This window comes from Salvelinus alpinus, chromosome 10, assembly GCF_045679555.1.
Source record: "Salvelinus alpinus chromosome 10, SLU_Salpinus.1, whole genome shotgun sequence".
Classification (NCBI taxonomy): Eukaryota; Metazoa; Chordata; class Actinopteri; order Salmoniformes; family Salmonidae; genus Salvelinus; species Salvelinus alpinus.
The window spans coordinates 57449395-57470764 of NC_092095.1; the positions used below are offsets into that span (position 1 = coordinate 57449395).

The 21370-nt window shown below is 43.5% G+C and overlaps 1 protein-coding gene across 1 annotated transcript in view; it reads left to right on the plus strand.

Moving 5' to 3' along the window:
• Nucleotides 1-21370, plus strand: part of LOC139532372 (glutamate receptor ionotropic, NMDA 3B-like) — a 73872-nt gene that overhangs the window by 51130 nt on the left and 1372 nt on the right. The window contains exons 8-19 of the mRNA XM_071329852.1: nucleotides 755-874; nucleotides 1149-1284; nucleotides 1580-1680; nucleotides 2141-2287; nucleotides 2867-3012; nucleotides 13169-13284; nucleotides 13648-13726; nucleotides 14100-14172; nucleotides 16919-17083; nucleotides 18323-18390; nucleotides 20217-20458; nucleotides 20805-21370. The exon at nucleotides 20805-21370 is cut by the window's right edge and continues 1372 nt beyond it. Of these exons, the coding sequence (XP_071185953.1) occupies nucleotides 755-874; nucleotides 1149-1284; nucleotides 1580-1680; nucleotides 2141-2287; nucleotides 2867-3012; nucleotides 13169-13284; nucleotides 13648-13726; nucleotides 14100-14172; nucleotides 16919-17083; nucleotides 18323-18390; nucleotides 20217-20458; nucleotides 20805-21370 (1959 nt within the window). The remainder of the gene's footprint in view (nucleotides 1-754; nucleotides 875-1148; nucleotides 1285-1579; nucleotides 1681-2140; nucleotides 2288-2866; nucleotides 3013-13168; nucleotides 13285-13647; nucleotides 13727-14099; nucleotides 14173-16918; nucleotides 17084-18322; nucleotides 18391-20216; nucleotides 20459-20804) is intronic.

The window sequence follows — 21370 nt, forward strand, 5'->3', positions numbered from 1 at the left end:
TCTATCTATCTATCTATCTATCTATCTATCTATCTATCTATCTATTCAATTCAATTCAAGGGGCTTTATTGGCATGGGAAACATGTGTTAACATTGCCAAAGCAAGTGAGGTATATATTATACAAAAGTGAAATAAACAATACAAATTAACAGTAAACATTACACATACAGAAGTTTCAAAACAATAAAGACATTACAAATGTTATATTATATATATACAGTGTTGTAACAATGTACAAATGGTTAAAGCACACAAGTTAAAATAAATAAGCATAAATATGGGTTGTATTTACAATGGTGTTTGTTCTTCACTGATATCTATCTATCTATCTATCTATCTATCTATCTATCTATCTATCTATCTATCTATCTATCTATCTGTCTGTCTGTCTGTCTGTCTGTCTGTCTGTCTGTCTGTCTGTCTGTCTGTCTGTCTGTCTGTCTGTCTGTCTGTCTGTCTGTCTGTCTGTCTGTCTGTCTGTCTGTCTGTCTGTCTGTCTGCCTGCCTGCCTGCCTGTCTGTCTGTCTGTCTGTCTGTCTGTCTGTCTGTCTGTCTGTCTGTCTGTCTGTCTGTCTGTCTGTCTGTCTGTCTGTCTGTCTTCAATAGTTTTTTTTGTACAATAATATATATGATTGCATGCATATTTGACATGATTGTTTACCTAACCAAGAACAATGTTTGCAGAAGGATTGTTAAATGCATGTGTAATAGTGTCTTCTGAAGGTTGTAGATGTTCCTGGTTTCTCATATTAGGTGGGAGACCTGCTGAGTGGAACAGCAGACATGGCTGTGACATCATTCTCCATCAACTCAGCCAGGAGCAGAGTTATAGACTTCACCTCTCCATTCTACTCTACCTCTCTGGGGATACTGGTGAGTGTGTGTGTGTGTGTGTGTGTGTGTGTGTGTGTGTGTGTGTGTGTGTGTGTGTGTGTGTGTGTGTGTGTGTGTGTGTGTGTGTGTGTGTGTGTGTGTGTGTGTGTGTGTGTGTGTGTGTGTGTGTGTGTGTGTGTGTGTGTGTGTGTGTGTGTGTGTGTGTGTGCGCCTGCCTGCCTGCGTGCGTGTGTGCCTGTGTACCTACAAGCGTGTATATGTGTGTGTGGACATACAGTTTATAATGTGTGTGTATGTGTGTCTTGACTACAAGGTGCGTAGCCAGGACACATCAGCCCCTATTGGAGCCTTCATGTGGCCTCTCCATTGGTCAATGTGGGTGGGCATCTTCGTCACTCTTCATCTTACCGCACTTTTCCTCACCGTCTATGAGTGGAACAGTCCCTTTGGTGAGAAAACTAAAATACCACTTATGGCCTGTCATGTTATTAGTCTGTGACCTAAATCTCAGTGGATACTGCTATGACTTATCTACACACACAGATGTGGGTGGTTGGGACCTTTACAACTCTGTTTGTCATTGTGATCCTACACACACACACACACACACACACACACACACACACACACACACACACACACACACACACACACACACACACACACACACACACACACACACACACACACACACACACACACACACACACACACACAGCTGACTCCTGTGTTGTGTTGATCCAGGTATGACTCCTCATGGGAGGAACAGACTCAGAGTGTTCTCCTACTCCTCAGCCCTCAACCTCTGCTACGCCATCCTGTTTGGACGCACTGTTGCTACTAAGGTACTGTGGGATGGAGGGAGGAATAATGGGTGGGAGGAGGGGGAGGGATGGAGGGGGAGGGATGGAGGGGGAGGGATGGAGGGGGAGGTTTGAATAATCAAATTAACCAAATATGTCTTCTTTCTTTCTTTCTTTCTTTCTTTCTTTCTTTCTTTCTTTCTTTCTTTCTTTCTTTCTTTCTTTCTTTCTTTCTTTCTCTCTCTCTCTCTCTCTCTCTCTCTCTCTCTCTCTCTCTCTATCTCTCTATCTCTCCATCCTTCCATCCATGTCTGCCTTCCATCTCCCTCCCACTCTTTCTCTCTCTCCCCCTCCCTCCATCTCTCTCCCCCTCCCTCCATCTACCTCTCTTCTCTCTCTATCTCTCTATCGCTCTCTCTTTCTCTCTCTTTCTCTTTCTCCCTCTCCATCCTTCCCTCCTTCTTTCTCTCTCTCCCCCTCCCTCTCGCTCCCTCCTCTCCAGACTCCTAAGTGTTGGACCAGTAGGTTCCTGATGAACCTGTGGGCTATCTTCTGTCTGCTGGTGTTGTCCAGTTATACAGCTAACCTGGCTGCTGTCATGGTGGGGGAGAAAACATTTGAACAGGTGTCTGGGATTCATGACGAGAAGGTAAACACACACACACACTCACGGCGGTGCACACACACACAGGTAGGCATGTACACACACATACGTACACACACACGCACGCACTTACATGCAAACACACACGAGTTACAATGTGGAAATGAACATGACTGAATATGACATAACAGACTGGATCAGGGACAGTTACAGTAGCTGATATGATTCAGACAATGAGTTAAATGTATTCTCCTTGTATAAAAAGAGAGAGGCCCGTACACAGAATATTGCTTCTCCCACCAGTGTTTTATTCCTGAAACCAAAAATACAATGTTTCAGCTTTGATACCTGTCAGACATGACGAAGACTGTTGAAGTTGAAATATTGTAACATTCTCCCACTGGGGAGAAGCAATATTCTGTGTTCTGTGTTCTGTGTTCTGTGTTCTGTGTTCGGGCCTCTCATTTCTTTATGTGGAATACTTTTTACTCCTGTACCAGTGTTCTCAATTTACGGATGTGCATATCACCATCCTTTTCTTAATGTATTCTCCTTACCTTAAAATTATCCCCCTCTTCCTCCCTCCCTCCCCTCCCCCTCTCCCACTCCTCCTGTCCCCCGCAGCTGCACCACCCATCCCGTGGGTTCAGGTTTGGGACAGTCAGAGAGAGCTCTGCAGAGGACTACATGAGGAAGAGTTTCTCTGCCATGCATGACTACATGAGGCGTTACAACCAACCCACCACACCAGACGGAGTGGACATGTTAAAGTAAGACCCACACACAGTCTGTTGGCTAACCAACCAGTTACCCCACACCAGACGGAGTGGACATGTTAAAGTAAGACCCACACACAGTCTGTTGGCTAACCAACCAGTTCCACCACACCAGACGGAGTGGACATGTTAAAGTAAGACCCACACACAGTCTGTTGGCTAACCAACCAGTTACCCCACACCAGACGGAGTGGACATGTTAAAGTAAGACCCACACACAGTCTGTTGGCTAACCAACCAGTTACCCCACACCAGACGGAGTGGACATGTTAAAGTAAGACCCACACACAGTCTGTTGGCTAACCAACCAGTTACCCCACACCAGACGGAGTGGACATGTTAAAGTAAGACCCACACACAGTCTGTTGGCTAACCAACCAGTTACCCCACACCAGACGGAGTGGACATGTTAAAGTAAGACCCACACACAGTCTGTTGGCTAACCAACCAGTTACCCCACACCAGACGGAGTGGACATGTTAAAGTAAGACCCACACACAGTCTGTTGGCTAACCAACCAGTTACCCCACACCAGACGGAGTGGACATGTTAAAGTAAGACCCACACATAGTCTGTTGGCTAACCAACCAGTTCCACCACACCAGACGGAGTGGACATGTTAAAGTAAGACCCACACACAGTCTGTTGGCTAACCAACCAGTTACCCCACACCAGACGGAGTGGACATGTTAAAGTAAGACCCACACATAGTCTGTTGGCTAACCAACCAGTTACCCCAGTGTTGTGTTATGCTAAATTATTTCATTTACTCTTAATTCCCCCACGTCTCCAGGCATTTACAGTTTTTCTCAATCGCTTTGGCTTAATTCTCGAATTAGAATATTTTTTTTCAAAACAATAATTTCAAATCTCTGAACAATTTGTTTCTTGTTCACACCAGATTTTAATTTCTTATTCATTAAAGCAAATGCCACGTGTTTTGGCACATGTGTGCAAAAGAGGAAGTACAATTGTCTACAATTTGCACAATAACGACATGCACATGGCTTGCTGATGAAGCTGATGAGTTGATTCTCGGTGAAATTGTCATACTCTTCACAACTTCTAAACATTCTGTCATCGTGTGAGCCGTCAGTCAAAATGATCCATTCAATGGTCAAAATCAGTCAGACATACATGTATATTCCATAAATATCTATGACATGGAATGTTTGTGATGTCTGCTAAATGGGCAAATGACCTGCCAGGTGACATAGTAATGCAATAGGAATCACAATCTTACCAATCAAGTTTGGAAGCAAACTTATGAACATGGAGGAACATCACAACCCTGAACAGCAGCTACATGCTCGTGGAAGAGAAATCAGAAGATGTGTAAGAATGCGTGGTGGTGTTGGAGGTGGTGGTGGTGGTGGTGGTGGTGGTGGTGATGGTGGTGGTGGTGGTGGTGGTGGTGGTGGTGGTGGTGGTGGTGGTGGTGATGGTGGTGGTGGTGGTGGTGGTTGTGGTGGTGTTAGGGGAAGACATAATAGAGGAAGAGGTAGAAGGCAAAGAATAAGAGTCCCCGATGAAATCAGAGCCACAATTGTGGACCATGTCATAAACCATGGTGTTACAATGGAAGAGGCTGGTCAGAGAGTACAGCCTAATGTAAACATGTCCACAGTGTCATAAACCATGGTGTTACAATGGAAGAGGCTGGTCAGAGAGTACAGCCTAATGTTAACAGGTCCACAGTGTCATAAACCATGGTGTTACAATGGAAGAGGCTGGTCAGAGAGTACAGCCTAATGTTAACAGGTCCACAGTGTCATAAACCATGGTGTTACGATGGAAGAGGCTGGTCAGAGAGTACAGCCTAATGTAAACATGTCCACAGTGTCATAAACCATGGTGTTACAATGGAAGAGGCTGGTCAGAGAGTACAGCCTAATGTTAACAGGTCCACAGTGTCATAAACCATGGTGTTACAATGGAAGAGGCTGGTCGGAGAGTACAGCCTAATGTAAACATGTCCACAGTGTCATAAACCATGGTGTTACAATGGAAGAGGCTGGTCGGAGAGTACAGCCTAATGTAAACAGGTCCACAGTGTCATAAACCATGGTGTTACAATGGAAGAGGCTGGTCAGAGAGTACAGCCTAATGTAAACATGTCCACAGTGTCATAAACCATGGTGTTACAATGGAAGAGGCTGGTCGGAGAGTACAGCCTAATGTAAACATGTCCACAGTGTCATAAACCATGGTGTTACAATGGAAGAGGCTGGTCAGAGAGTACAGCCTAATGTAAACATGTCCACAGTGTCATAAACCATGGTGTTACAATGGAAGAGGCAGGTCAGAGAGTACAGCCTAATGTTAACATGTCCACAGTGTCATAAACCATGGTGTTACAATGGAAGAGGCTGGTCGGAGAGTACAGCCTAATGTAAACAGGTCCACAGTGTCATAAACCATGGTGTTACAATGGAAGAGGCTGGTCGGAGAGTACAGCCTAATGTAAACAGATCCACAGTGTCATAAACCATGGTGTTACAATGGAAGAGGCTGGTCAGAGAGTACAGCCTAATGTTAACAGGTCCACAGTGTCATAAACCATGGTGTTACAATGGAAGAGGCTGGTCAGAGAGTACAGCCTAATGTAAACATGTCCACAGTGTCATAAACCATGGTGTTACAATGGAAGAGGCTGGTCAGAGAGTACAGCCTAATGTAAACAGATCCACAGTGTCATAAACCATGGTGTTACAATGGAAGAGGCTGGTCAGAGAGTACAGCCTAATGTAAACATGTCCACAGTGTCATAAACCATGGTGTTACAATGGAAGAGGCTGGTCGGAGAGTATAGCCTAATGTAAACATGTCCACAGTGTCATCAACCATGGTGTTACAATGGAAGAGGCTGGTCGGAGAGTACAGCCTAATGTAAACAGATCCACAGTGTCATAAACCATGGTGTTACAATGGAAGAGGCTGGTCGGAGAGTACAGCCTAATGTAAACATGTCCACAGTGTCATAAACCATGGTGTTACAATGGAAGAGGCTGGTCGGAGAATACAGCCTAATGTAAACATGTCCACAGTGTCATAAACCATGGTGTTACAATGGAAGAGGCTGGTCAGAGAGTACAGCCTAATGTAAACATGTCCACAGTGTCATAAACCATGGTGTTACAATGGAAGAGGCTGGTCAGAGAGTACAGCCTAATGTAAACATGTCCACAGTGTCATAAACCATGGTGTTACAATGGAAGAGGCTGGTCAGAGAGTACAGCCTAATGTAAACATGTCCACAGTGTCATAAACCATGGTGTTACAATGGAAGAGGCTGGTCAGAGAGTACAGCCTAATGTAAACAGATCCACAGTGTCATAAGCCATGGTGTTACAATGGAAGAGGCTGGTCAGAGAGTACAGCCTAATGTAAACAGATCCACAGTGTCATAAACCATGGTGTTACAATGGAAGAGGCTGGTCAGAGAGTACAGCCTAATGTAAACAGATCCACAGTGTCATAAACCATGGTCTTACAATGGAAGAGGCTGGTCAGAGAGTACAGCCTAATGTAAACATGTCCACAGTGTCATAAACCATGGTGTTACAATGGAAGAGGCTGGTCAGAGAGTACAGCCTAATGTAAACAGATCCACAGTGTCATAAACCATGGTCTTACAATGGAAGAGGCTGGTCAGAGAGTACAGCCTAATGTAAACATGTCAACAGTGTCATAAACCATGGTCTTACAATGGAAGAGGCTGGTCGGAGAGTACAGCCTAATGTAAACATGTCCACAGTGTCATAAACCATGGTCTTACAATGGAAGAGGCTGGTCGGAGAGTACAGCCTAATGTAAACATGTCCACAGTGTCATAAACCATGGTGTTACAATGGAAGAGGCTGGTCAGAGAGTACAGCCTAATGTAAACAGGTCCACAGTGTCATAAACCATGGTGTTACAATGGAAGAGGCTGGTCGGAGAGTACAGCCTAATGTAAACATGTCCACAGTGTCATAAACCATGGTCTTACAATGGAAGAGGCTGGTCAGAGAGTACAGCCTAATGTAAACATGTCCACAGTGTCATAAACCATGGTCTTACAATGGAAGAGGCTGGTCAGAGAGTACAGCCTAATGTAAACAGATCCACAGTGTCATAAACCATGGTCTTACAATGGAAGAGGCTGGTCAGAGAGTACAGCCTAATGTAAACATGTCCACAGTGTCATAAACCATGGTGTTACAATGGAAGAGGCTGGTCAGAGAGTACAGCCTAATGTAAACAGATCCACAGTGTCATAAACCATGGTCTTACAATGGAAGAGGCTGGTCAGAGAGTACAGCCTAATGTAAACATGTCCACAGTGTCATAAACCATGGTCTTACAATGGAAGAGGCTGGTCGGAGAGTACAGCCTAATGTAAACATGTCCACAGTGTCATAAACCATGGTCTTACAATGGAAGAGGCTGGTCGGAGAGTACAGCCTAATGTAAACATGTCCACAGTGTCATAAACCATGGTCTTACAATGGAAGAGGCTGGTCGGAGAGTACAGCCTAATGTAAACATGTCCACAGTGTCATCAATTTTGCAACCATTCCGTAGGAAAAACAGGTGAATATGTACTTGTTCTTTACTTTTGTTACAGCATTTCATTCACAACAATACAGCAACTATTGTAAAGGCAAATGCAAGTCTGAAAATCACAATGTACCGTAAGATGTGTATGCAGAATATACAGTAATACAGTAATACAGTAATACATTAATACAGTAGTACAGATAGTATATTGTATTCAAATTGTGCTGTACTACTGTTCTACTGTACTACTGTACTACTGTATTACTGTACTACTGTAATACAGTAGTACAGTCAGTACAGTAGTACAGTAATACAGTAGTACAGCAATACAGTAGTACAGTAATACAGTAGTACAGTAATACAGTAGTACAGTAGTACAGTAGTACAGTAGTACAGCACAATTTGAATACAATATACTATCTGTAACATGATCTATGTGTGAATTCTACATGTCATATACAGGACTGCACAATGACCTCATGCTGGTGACAGAGCGGCTCTACATGTCATATATAGGACTGCACAACGACCTCATGCTGGTGGCAGAGCAGCTCTACATGTCATATATAGGACTGTACAACGACCTCATGCTGATGGCAGAGCAGCTCTACATGTCATATACAGGACTGCACAACGACCTCATGCGGGTGACAGAGCAGCTCTACATGTCATATACAGGACTGCACAACGACCTCATGCTGGTGACAGAGCAGCTCTACATGTCATATATAGGACTGCACAATGACCTCATGCTGGTGACAGAGCAGCTCTACATGTCATATATAGGACTGCACAATGACCTCATGCTGGTGACAGAGCAGCTCTACATGTCATATATAGGACTGCACAATGACCTCATGCTGGTGACAGAGCAGCTCTACATGTCATATATAGGACTGCACAACGACCTCATGCTGGTGACAGAGCAGCTCTACATGTCATATATAGGACTGCACAATGACCTCATGCTGGTGACAGAGCAGCTCTACATGTCATATATAGGACTGCACAATGACCTCATGCTGGTGACAGAGCAGCTCTACATGTCATATACAGGACTGCACAACGACCTCATGCTGGTGACAGAGCAGCTCTACATGTCATATACAGGACTGCACAACGACCTCATGCTGGTGACAGAGCAGCTCTACATGTCATATACAGGACTGTACAACGACCTCATGCTGATGGCAGAGCAGCTCTACATGTCATATATAGGACTGCACAACGACCTCATGCTGATGGCAGAGCAGCTCTACATGTCATATATAGGACTGTACAACGACCTCATGCTGGTGACAGAGCAGCTCTACATGTCATATACAGGACTGCACAACGACCTCATGCTGGTGACAGAGCAGCTCTACATGTCATATACAGGACTGCACAACGACCTCATGCTGATGGCAGAGCAGCTCTACATGTCATATACAGGACTGCACAACGACCTCATGCTGATGGCAGAGCAGCTCTACATGTCATATATAGGACTGCACAATGACCTCATGCTGGTGACAGAGCAGCAGTATTCAGCCATCAGCAAGAACAAGACATTTGCAACATGGTCATAGCCAACAATTCCATCAGGCTAAGAGATCCAAAGAACAATCATAAATGACAACAATTACTTCTCAAATATCAATTCTGTCATCATTTCCACTATAGTCAGATTTTTGAAGAAAAAAAACGAATGACTATGAAACAACTGTACAAGGTGCCATTTGAGAAGAATAGTGACAGAGTGAAGGAGCTGCGGTACCAGGATGTCCAGGTAGGAGCTGTGGTACCAGTATGTCCAGGTAGGAGCTGTGGTACCAGTATGTCCAGGTAGGAGCTATGGTACCAGTATGTCCAGGTAGGAGCTGTGGTACCAGGATGTCCAGGTAGGAGCTGTGGTACCAGGATGTCCAGGTAGGAGCTGTGGTACCAGTATGTCCAGGTAGGAGCTGCGGTACCAGTATGTCCAGGTAGGAGCTGCGGTACCAGGATGTCCAGGTAGGAGCTGTGGTACCAGGATGTCCAGGTAGGAGCTGTGGTACCAGGATGTCCAGGTAGGAGCTGTGGTACCAGTATGTCCAGGTAGGAGCTGTGGTACCAGTATGTCCAGGTAGGAGCTGTGGTACCAGTATGTCCAGGTAGGAGCTGTGGTACCAGTATGTCCAGGTAGGAGCTGTGGTACCAGGATGTCCAGGTAGGAGCTGTGGTACCAGTATGTCCAGGTAGGAGCTGTGGTACCAGTATGTCCAGGTAGGAGCTGTGGTACCAGGATGTCCAGGTAGGAGCTGTGGTACCAGGATGTCCAGGTAGGAGCTGCGGTACCAGTATGTCCAGGTAGGAGCTGTGGTACCAGTAAGTCCAGGTAGGAGCTGTGGTACCAGGATGTCCAAGTAGGAGCTGCGGTACCAGTATGTCCAGGTAGGAGCTGTGGTACCAGTATGTCCAGGTAGGACCTGTGGTACCAGTATGTCCAGGTGGGAGCTGCGGTACCAGTATGTCCAGGTAGGAGCTGTGGTACCAGTATATCCAGGTAGGAGCTGTGGTACCAGTATGTCCAGGTAGGAGCTGTGGTACCAGTATGTCCAGGTAGGACCTGTGGTACCAGTATGTCCAGGTAGGAGCTGTGGTACTAAGATGTCCAGGTAGGAGCTGTGGTACCAGTATGTCCAGGTAGGAGCTGTGGTACCAGTATGTCCAGGTAGGAGCTGTGGTACCAGTATGTTCAGGTAGGACCTGTGGTACCAGTATGTCCAGGTAGGCGCTGTGGTACCAGTATGTCCAGGTAGGAGCTGCGGTACCAGTATGTCCAGGTAGGAGCTATGGTACCAGTATGTCCAGGTAGGAGCTGTGGTACCAGTATGTCCAGGTAGGAGCTGTGGTACCAGTATGTTCAGGTAGGAGCTGTGGTACCAGTATGTCCAGGTAGGAACTGTGGTACCAGTATGTCCAGGTAGGAGCTGTGGTACCAGTATGTCCAGGTAGGAGCTATGGTACCAGTATGTCCAGGTAGGAGCTGCGGTACCAGTATGTCCAGGTAAACCATTGGTGTGTACATGGTATATTGTACAGGGAGTTTTACAGTACTTCAATGATGCCTGTATATACTTCTTCAAGTTGTAGATATCAATAAGAACAGTAAACATTTATACTTTACTAAACTGTCTGATTCTAGAATAGGCTATGTAACACTAACTTTCAATTTTGTTTCTGTTTTACTATGTAGAGAATAATGGAGCTGGAAGGACATGAAATGACCCACATTCTTGTTTTTGTGGAGGAGGCTGGGTTCAATCTGGCCAAAGGCAGGAGACGTGGCCACAATCTCATTGGACACCGAGCCACAATTGGTACACCAGGCCTACGTGGGGGCAATATTACAATGTGTGCTGCCATTTCTGAGAATGGTGTGAGCGCACACATATTCCACACATTGGGCCCTATAACACCCAACTTCTCCTGTCCTTCCTAAATACACTTTACAGAGACCTAATAGCAGAACACCAAAGAGGTTTAGTTAGACCAGATTTGCCAAATGATGTAATTGTGTGGGATAATGTCAGCTTCCACCGAACCAACATTGTTAGGGAATGGTTTGCTGCACATGAAAGGATAACAATGGAGTTCTTCCACCACCCTCCCCATTCCAGAATCCGATATAATAGTTTCTTTCAGCATGAAGGTGGAAAGTATATGACTATCGGGCACAAGATCAGATGTCTCTGTTCGATGCCGTGAATGCTGCTTCTGAGAACGTCACAGGCGATCACTGCAGGGGACGGTTGCGCCACGCAAGGAGATTTTCCCCCCGGTGTATCGCAAGGGAAAACATCAGATGTGATGTTGATGAAAATCTCTGGCCAGACCAACAAGAACAACAGGATGTCCACCAAGAAGATGGGAACTTGTAGTGTTACGTACTGTGAGGAGTAAATGAGTAAATGTACTGTATACATACAACTGTGCATATCCTCTTTCTGTGTACTACAGTATTGACTTTTCCCAGTAAACTTTGACCTACTGTTGAAATCGGTATCTAAAAAGCTGAGTGTGATACACAATAGCATTCAGCTAGAGAGAACTCACGTTCTGGTATAGTACAGTAAACAGTCAGTGTCAACAAAAAAGTAGAACAAAACTGACATGTGTATATAACAAACATGGTAAAAAAACATCTTAACATTTTGAACATTTGTCTAACGATGACAAAAAAAACATTTCATTTTGGTGGCATTGGCCAATTTACTGACACAATAACTAGGTTTTGAAGCATGAATTAAATGTTTTGGGTGAGTTACTACATTTTGCAGACATGCAATAAAGTTGTGATGTCCCATAAAACAGTTGTGACAATTGCACTTACAGTTTAGAGAATGTTCAGACTGTTTCAAAAAATGAGCCAAAGCGAATGAGAAAAATGTAAAAGAACGTACCAGATGGAGTTAAACTGTCTTCAAAACTGTAATAGAACGTACCGGATGGAGTTAAACTGTCTTCAAAACTGTAATAGAACGTACCGGATGGAGTTAAACTGTCTTCAAAACTGTAATAGAACGTACCGGATGGAGTTAAACTGTCTTCAAAACAGTAATAGAACGTACCGGATGGAGTTAAACTGTCTTCAAAACTGTAATAGAACGTACCAGATGGAGTTAAACTGTCTTCAAAACTGTAATAGAACGTACCGGATGGAGTTAAACTGTCTTCAAAACTGTAATAGAACTTACCGGATGGAGTTAAACTGTCTTCAAAACAGTAATAGAACGTACCGGATGGAGTTAAACTGTCTTCAAAACAGTAATAGAACGTACCGGATGGAGTTAAACTGTCTTCAAAACTGTAATAGAACGTACCAGATGGAGTTAAACTGTCTTCAAAACAGTAATAGAACGTACCGGATGGAGTTAAACTGTCTTCAAAACTGTAATAGAACGTACCGGATGGAGTTAAACTGTCTTCAAAACTGTAATAGAACGTACCAGATGGAGTTAAACTGTCTTCAAAACAGTAATAGAACGTACCGGATGGAGTTAAACTGTCTTCAAAACTGTAATAGAACGTACCGGATGGAGTTAAACTGTCTTCAAAACAGTAATAGAACGTACCGGATGGAGTTAAACTGCCTTCAAAATTGTAGACACACACACACACACACACACACGCACACACACACATGCACACACACACACACACACACACATAAACGCACACATCCCAACCTGTGCAGGGTGGGAGTTTATGTTGTATTGTTTACATTAAGTGTATTGCAGTCATGAAGTCTTTTAAATTACCCCAGAGGACCTCAATGCAATAATGTTAATGTTATTTTATTGAAGTTATGCATATCTGATCGGTGTGGCTTTGCATTTACCTGCGTGTGTTTGTGTGCGTATGTGTTTGTGTGCATGTGTGTGTGTTTGTGTGTTTGTGTGCGTATGTGTTTGTCTGCGTGTGTGTGTGTTTGTGTGTATGTGCGTGTGTGCGCGAGCGCATGTGTGTGCGTGTATGTGTGTTTGTGTGTGTGTGTGCATGTGTGTGTGTGCGTGTGCACATGTGCGTGTGCGTGTGTGTGTGTGTGTGTGTGTGTGTGTGTGTGTGTGTGTGTGTGTGTTAGGACAGATCCTCCCCTACTAGATGCCTTCATCATGGATAAAGCTCTATTGGACTACGAAGTCTCCATCGATGCTGAGTGTAAACTAGCGACTGTGGGCAAGCCTTTCGCTATAGAGGGTAAGATAGACATACACACACACAAAATGTTAGTGCCAGTCTGTTTGTGCCATCATGCCAACTCATTGTCATTCAGTGTCATGCCAAACATGTTTGACTTGACAATGACAACAAGGAAGTTGGCAAGAGAACTAACAGATCTGGGACCAGGCTAGCTATTCACTGTGACAGACAGATGATTTCAAATCTGTGCGTGTGCGTGCGTGCGTGTGTGTGTGTTTGCGTGCGTGTGTTTGTGTGTGTATGTGTGTGTGTGTGTTTGTGTGTGTGTGTGTGTGTGTGTGTGTGTGTGTGTGTGTGTGTGTGTGTGTGTGTGTGTGTGTGTGTGTGTGTGTGTGTGTGTGTGTGGGTGTGGGTGTCCAGGGTATGGTATAGGTGTTGCCCAAGGCTCTCCTCTCACTGCCAACGTGTCTGAATTCATCAGTCGCTACAAGTCAGAAGGGTACGGTAACACACACACACACACACACACACACACACACACACACACACACACACACACACACACACACACACACACACACACACAGGCATACAGCATGTATAGTATTTCAGTAATGAAATGACAGGCCCCCAACTGCCTCGACTTCACCTGTCAGATTTGAAGTTGAAACATAGTATTTTTGAGTTCAGGTATAAAGCACTGGGGAGCAGTAACATTCTGTGTGATGGCCTCTCATGTTGTTATCACTACGATTGTTTAGCCCAACGGTATTCACAAGTTACGGATGTGCATATCACCCTCGTTTTCTTCACTATTTCATTGACATGTTTTGTTGATCTGACACTAGTATTAACATGACGCGTTGTTCCAGGTACATGGACATATTACATGAGAAATGGTACAAGGTGGTGCCATGTGGGAAGCGAGTATTCACTAACACTGAGGTGAGTGTGTGTGTGTGTGTGTGTGTGTGTGTGTGTGTGTGTGTGTGTGTGTGTGTGTGTGTGTGTGTGTGTGTGTGTGTGTGTGTGTGTGTGTGTGTGTGTGTGTGTGTGTGTGTGTGTGTGTGTGTGTGTGTGTGTGTGTGTGTGTGAATGCATGTGTTTAAGGTCATAGTCGACAGAAACCACAACAACCAAACTCTTTTTGTATTCTGTGGTGTCTGTGTTTGTCTGACCTCTGACTGACCTCTAACTGCCAGACAGACTCCTCATAGATTTAGCTGACAAAATGGTACTCCTTCTTCACAATCACAAACACACACCTGCTTCCCCTATAGGGTTGGTATACAGCCAGCCCAGCCAGCATACTAGTCCCGTATCTCAGCCTCCCGCTGGGACAGAGACAAACAGGACTCGCTTCCAGGCACACACACACACACACACACACACACACACACACACACACACACACACACACACACACACACACACACACACACACACACACACACACACACACACACACACACACACACACACACACACACACACACACACACACACACACACACACACACACAAACTCCTATCTACAGACCTGATATATAGCTGCTGGCAGAGACTCTTTTACCTTCACTCCCCCTTCTAGTCCTTGGCATATGAGATAAAAGCTGTGATGTGTGCGTGCGTGCGTGTGTGTGATGGTGTTTACAACTACAGCCTCTCCCCAGAGAGAGGAAGGCTTAGGGCCATGAGAAACTCTCTGTATCAGAGGGATGATTTTCTTCATATTTATTCATAAGTTAGAATACATAGAGCAGACTTGAGGCAGTTCTACAGAATAACAACATGAGGCAGGACAGAAGTCCACGATCCAAGGTGTACCTCTGGGTCACATTGTGTCGTTCCAGGTGCTTCTAGAGGAAATAGACAGAGAAACGATGGCAGTGTTTTGCCTGATAAGTGTACTTGTAGTTTCCCATAGAGACTGTGTGTGCGTGCGGCATGCATGAATGAGTGTATGTGTGGGTGTATGTGTGGGTGTGTGTGTGGGTGTGTGTGTGGGTGTGTGTGTGGGTGGGTGTATGTGTGGGTGTATGTGTGTGTGTGTGTGTGTGTGGGTGTGTGTGTGGGTGTGTGTGCTACTCGTTCTGGTCAGAAGACTTGTGTCCCTGTAGATCATGGGGATGGAGATGGTTATTATGGGATGGCAGAGAGAGAAGGACATGGCCCTGTTTGAATACTTCCTACCTTCTTTAAAGGGGCAGTCAGCAGTTGAAACTAAAACGAAGCGCTCTCCCCTGTTTCAGTAAAAAGCTGAGGGAAGGGGCTGGAGAAATCTAACCACTCTCAAATTCATAGACAGGACTGACCATCCATGATATCAACATTTTTGAGGCTATATAGTGTTTGTTTACATTTACTATGTTTACAAACATTGGAGTAAAACAAGCTAGTATTTTACAGCCAGCAGCATACCACCCTACAGCATATCACCTTACAGCATACCACCCAGCATCTCACTGCTGGCTGGCTTCTGAAGCTAACCAGGGTTGGTCCCTGGATGGGAGACCAGATGTTGCTGGAAGTGGTGTTGGACGACCAGTAGGAGGCACTCTTTCCTCTGGTCTAAAAATAATATCCCAATGCCCCAGGGCAGTGTTTGGGGACATTGCCCTGTGTAGGGTGCTCTCTTTCGGAAGGGACGTTAAACGGGTGTCCTGACTCTCTGTGGTCACTATAGATCCCATGGCACTTATCATAAGAGTAGGGGTGTTAACCCTGGTGTCCTGGCTAAATTCCCAATCAGGCCTTCATACCATCATGGCCACCTAATCATCCCCAGCTTCCAATTGGCTCATTCATCCCCCCTCCTCTCCCCTGTAACTATTCCCCAGGTCGTTGCTGTAAATGAGAATGTGTTCTCAGTCAACTTACCTGGTAAAATAAGAGTTAAATAAATATTGTTTTGATGGGGTACGACAGTTGAACTAAGCTCATGGGGCATTAGGGGGCAATCAATAGATACATATCATTCATTTATGTCCAAAATGTATGTAGTAACTGCAGATTGCCCCTTTAAGGTCATCACTTAAAACTCGAGCAACTGACTCGAGTTTTACTCAGAGCCAGTGTTGTGATGATGTCAGGTGGCGGAGAAAGTGAAACTATTGGTTCACTCTGCCATCTAGTGGCCACTGTTGGAACCACAGTCAACCTCATACTTTACGGCAAAATGGGGACTGTGAAGAGACACATAGACCATTTAATGCATTTTGTATTGTGTTTTGCATTTTATTATGTATACGATGCATGGTTGGGTTACGACTGTTATATGTGGTTGTCTCGCTTGGCTATCTTAAGATGAATGGACTAGCTGTGGGTCTCTCTGGATGGGAGCGTCTGCTGAATGGCTAAATTGTAATGTATGTATGTATATTTATGTATATTATGTATTTTATTTGTCAGCAGCAGCTAACTACAGAACCTAATAATAAATACTCTCTTCCCTCTCTCTCCCTCTCTCTCTCTTTCTCTAACTCTCTTGCGCAATATATCTCTCTCTCCCTCTTTCTCTTTCTCTCTCTCTCTCTCACCCTCTCTCACCCTCTCTCTAACCCTCTCTTGTGCTATATCTCTCTCTCTCCCTCTTTCTCTCTCGCTCTCTCACTCTCCCTCTCTCTCCCCCTCTCCCACACCCTCTCTTGCCCTCTATCTCTCCCTCTTTCTGACTCTCTCTCTCTCCCAGAATTTATCGATGGGGATAGATCATTTCTCAGGCCTGTTTGTGATGTTGTGTGTGGGGGTGGTTGGAGCCATCTTTACCTTGGCAGCTGAACATACATTCTATCACCTAGCCCTGCCCCGGCTACGACGGTCACACACACTCACCTACTGGTTGCATACCAGCCAGGTACGTAGGTACACACACACACACACACACACACACACACACACACACACACACACACACACACACACACACACACACACACACACACACACACACACACACACACACACACACACACACACACACACACACTCAAGAACTAGATCTATCTTGCATTTTGCAAGCCACCAAGCTGTTAATATTATCTAAGATAGTTAGAATTTCACACTTTTAAAAAGTTCTTATCAAGGTGATCTTACCACTGTGATCTTAACAAGGTGATCGTACCACTGTGATCTTAACAAGGTGATCTTACCACTGTGATCTTAACAAGGTGATCTTAACAAGGTGATCTTATCAAGGTGATCTTACCACTGTGATCTTAACAAGGTGGTCTTACCAAGGTGATCTTAACAAGGTGATCTTAACAAGGTGATCTTACCAAGGTGATCTTAACAAGGTGATCTTACCACTGTGATCTTAACAAGGTGATCTTAACAAGGTGATCTTATCAAGGTGATCTTACCACTGTGATCTTAACAAGGTGGTCTTACCACTGTGATCTTAACAAGGTGATCTTAACAAGGTGATCTTACCACTGTGATCTTAACAAGGTGATCTTACCACTGTGATCTTAACAAGGTGATCTTAACAAGGTGATCTTAACAAGGTGATCGTACCACTGTGATCTTAACAAGGTGATCTTACCACTGTGATCTTAACAAGGTGATCTTAACAAGGTGATCTTATCAAGGTGATCTTACCACTGTGATCTTAACAAGGTGGTCTTACCACTGTGATCTTAACAAGGTGATCTTAACAAGGTGATCTTACCACTGTGATCTTAACAAGGTGATCTTACCACTGTGATCTTAACAAGGTGATCTTAACAAGGTGATCTTATCAAGGTGATCTTACCACTGTGATCTTAACAAGGTGATCTTACCACTGTGATCTTAACAAGGTGATCTTACCACTGTGATCTTAACAAGGTGATCTTACCACTGTGATCTTAACAAGGTGATCTTACCACTGTGATCTTAACAAGGTGATCTTAACAAGGTGATCTTATCAAGGTGATCTTAACAAGGTGATCTTACCACTGTGATCTTAACAAGGTGATCTTACCAAGGTGATCTTAACAAGGTGATCTTACCACTGTGATCTTATCAAGGTGATCTTATCAAGGTGATTTTAACAAGGTGATCTTTATTGAGTGAATGTTCTCTCATCTGTGTTGTATCATCTATCTGTTGACAGAAGATCCATCGAGCCCTGAACACCCCTTACGAGGACGTAGGGAAAGAGTTGATTGGCCTGGACGACAAGTAGAGAAACACTGATCAATACTGTCTATATTAGAGTATAGGTTATCAATACTGTCTATATTAGAGTATAGGTTATAAATACTGTCTACGTTAGAGTATAGGTTATCAATACTGTCTGCGCAAGAGTATATTTTATCAATACTGTCCGTATTATAGTACAGGTTATCAATACTGTCTGTATTATAGTATAGGGTATCAATACTGTCTATATCACGGTGTAGGCTATCAATACTATCTATATCGATGTATAGTGTATCAATACTATCTATACTACAGTATAGGTTATCAATAATATCCATATTACAGTATAGGTTATCAAAACTATACTACAGTATAGGTAATCAATAATATCTATATTACACTATAGGTTATCCATACTGTCTATATTACAGTGTAGTTTATCAATACTCTCTATATTACAGTATCGGTTATCAAAAATATTTATATTACAGTATAGGTTATCGATAATATATATATATATTATGGTATAGATTATCAATACTATCTATATTGGAGTATAGGTTATTAATACTGTCTATATCATAGTATAGGTTATCATTACTGTCAATATTACAATATAGGTTATCAGTGCTGCCTATATTACATTATAGGTTATCAATACTGTCAAAATTACAGTGTAGGTTATAGATACTATCTATATTACCGTATAAGTAATCAATACTGTCAATAGTACAGTATATGTTATCAATAATATCTATTCTACAGTATAGGTAATCAATAATTTATAAATTACACTATAGGTTATCAACACTTCATATTAAAGTATAGGTTATCATTACTCTATATTACATTATAGGTTATCAATACTATCTATATTACAGTGTAGGTTATGACTACTCTCTATTTTACAGTGTAGGTTATCAATACTATCTATACTACAGTATAGGTCATCAATGCTATCTATTTTGCAGCATAGGTTATCAAAACTGTCTATATTACAGTACAGGTAATCAATAATATCTAAATTACACTATAGGTTATCAATACTGTCTATTTTACAGTGTAGATTATCAATACTATCTATATTACAGTATAGGTTATCAATACTGTCTATATTACAATATAGGTTATCAAGACTGTCAAAATTACATTATAGGTTGTCAATACTCTCTATATTACACTATAGGTTATCAATACTGTCTATTTTACAGTGTAGATTATCAATACTATCTATATTACAGTATAGGTTATCAATACTGTCTATATTACAATATAGGTTATCAAGACTGTCAAAATTACATTATAGGTTGTCAATACTGTCTATATTACACTATAGGTTATCAATACTGTCTATTTTACAGTGTAGATTATCAATACTATCTATATTACAGTATAGGTTATCAATACTGTCTATATTACAATATAGGTTATCAAGACTGTCAAAATTACATTATAGGTTGTCAATACTGTCTATATTACACTATAGGTTATCAATACTGTCTATTTTACAGTGTAGATTATCAATACTATCTATATTACAGTATAGGTTATAAATAATGTCAATATTATAGTATAGGTTATCAATACTATCTATATTACAGTGTAGGTTATCAATAATATCTATTTTACTGTATAGGTTATCAATACTATCTATATTACAGTATAGGTTATCAATACTCTCTATATTAGAGTATAGTTTATCAATACTATTTATATTACAGTATAGGTTATCAATATGGTCAATATTACCTCTTTCTCTCTCTCTCTCACTCTCTCTCTCTCTCTCTCTCTCTCTCTCTCTCTCTCTCTCTCTCTCTCTCTCTCTCTCTCTCTCTCTCTCTCTCCCCTCTCTCTCTCTCCCCCAGTCCCTCCCCTTGTGTCTCTGACAGCTGCAGCCTCCACAGACACCAGCAGCCTCGCCCTCCTCCTCCCCTGTCTTCCCCCCTGCCTGCCCCCCATCCTCCTCAGCCCTCCTCTCCTGCCCGGGACATCAAGGAGAACAAGAGGGTCCACTTTGATCTGGAAAGTCTACACAGCTACCGTCTACACACACACACCGCCTCGTTCTGGGGACGTCCTGGCATGGTGGGGCGACACGGCCTGGGAGGTACACACTCACTCTAACACACACATTTGTTTTACCGTCCTTGTGGGGACGAAAACATTTATTCCCATTAAAAATCCTATTTTCCCTAACCCCTAATCCTTAACCTAACCTTAACACCTAACCCTTAAACTAAACCTAGTTCATTTTCCCTGTGGGGATCGGCGAAATGTCCCCAGAATTTTCCTTGTTTTACTATCCTTTACTAGAACTTCTGGGACCCACAAGGATTGTAAAACCAAACCACACACACTTTACATGCTTTATTTGAATCCACAAATCACATTCCCTTCAATGAGGTTCAGACAAAAGGTCACACAAAGTTTCTGTCTTCCCCTGTCTGTTCCAGGGTGTCTGGGTGGTTTAGCTCCTCCTCAGGTTAGCCTGCATGCTAACGGTGGCCCATCATCAGCCCTGGCCTCCTCCGGTCTGGCCCTGCCTCCCGTGGGGAACCCAGGCAGCCAGGTCTTCCTGTGGGAGGGAGAGCTCCAGGAGGTCCAGGGGAGGATCGAGACGTTCACAGCCCAGCTGAGAGACGCCGTGGCCAGGAGGGCCGAGATACAGACCTGCCTGGAGAACCATAAAATTAACCAGAGCACAGCTACTGCTGTCAAACTGGAGAAAGACAAGGGTGGCCAGTCACAAAGCCTGGAGAGAGTGAGAACCAACGCAGAGAAAGATAGAACCAAGGAAGAGACAGAGGGGATCAACCAGGAGAAAGGGAGGAGTGGCAGATCAAACCTCTGTAGCAGCCTGGACAGAAACAGAGACAGAGACAGGACAAACAGGGACAGTTCCACTGTGAGACAAACAGCCAGACAGGACACAGACAGGGACAGACTGTTACACCAATCAGAAACTGAGAAAGACAGAGACGACCAATCAAAAAGCCTGGACGGAAATGGGAGCAGCCAA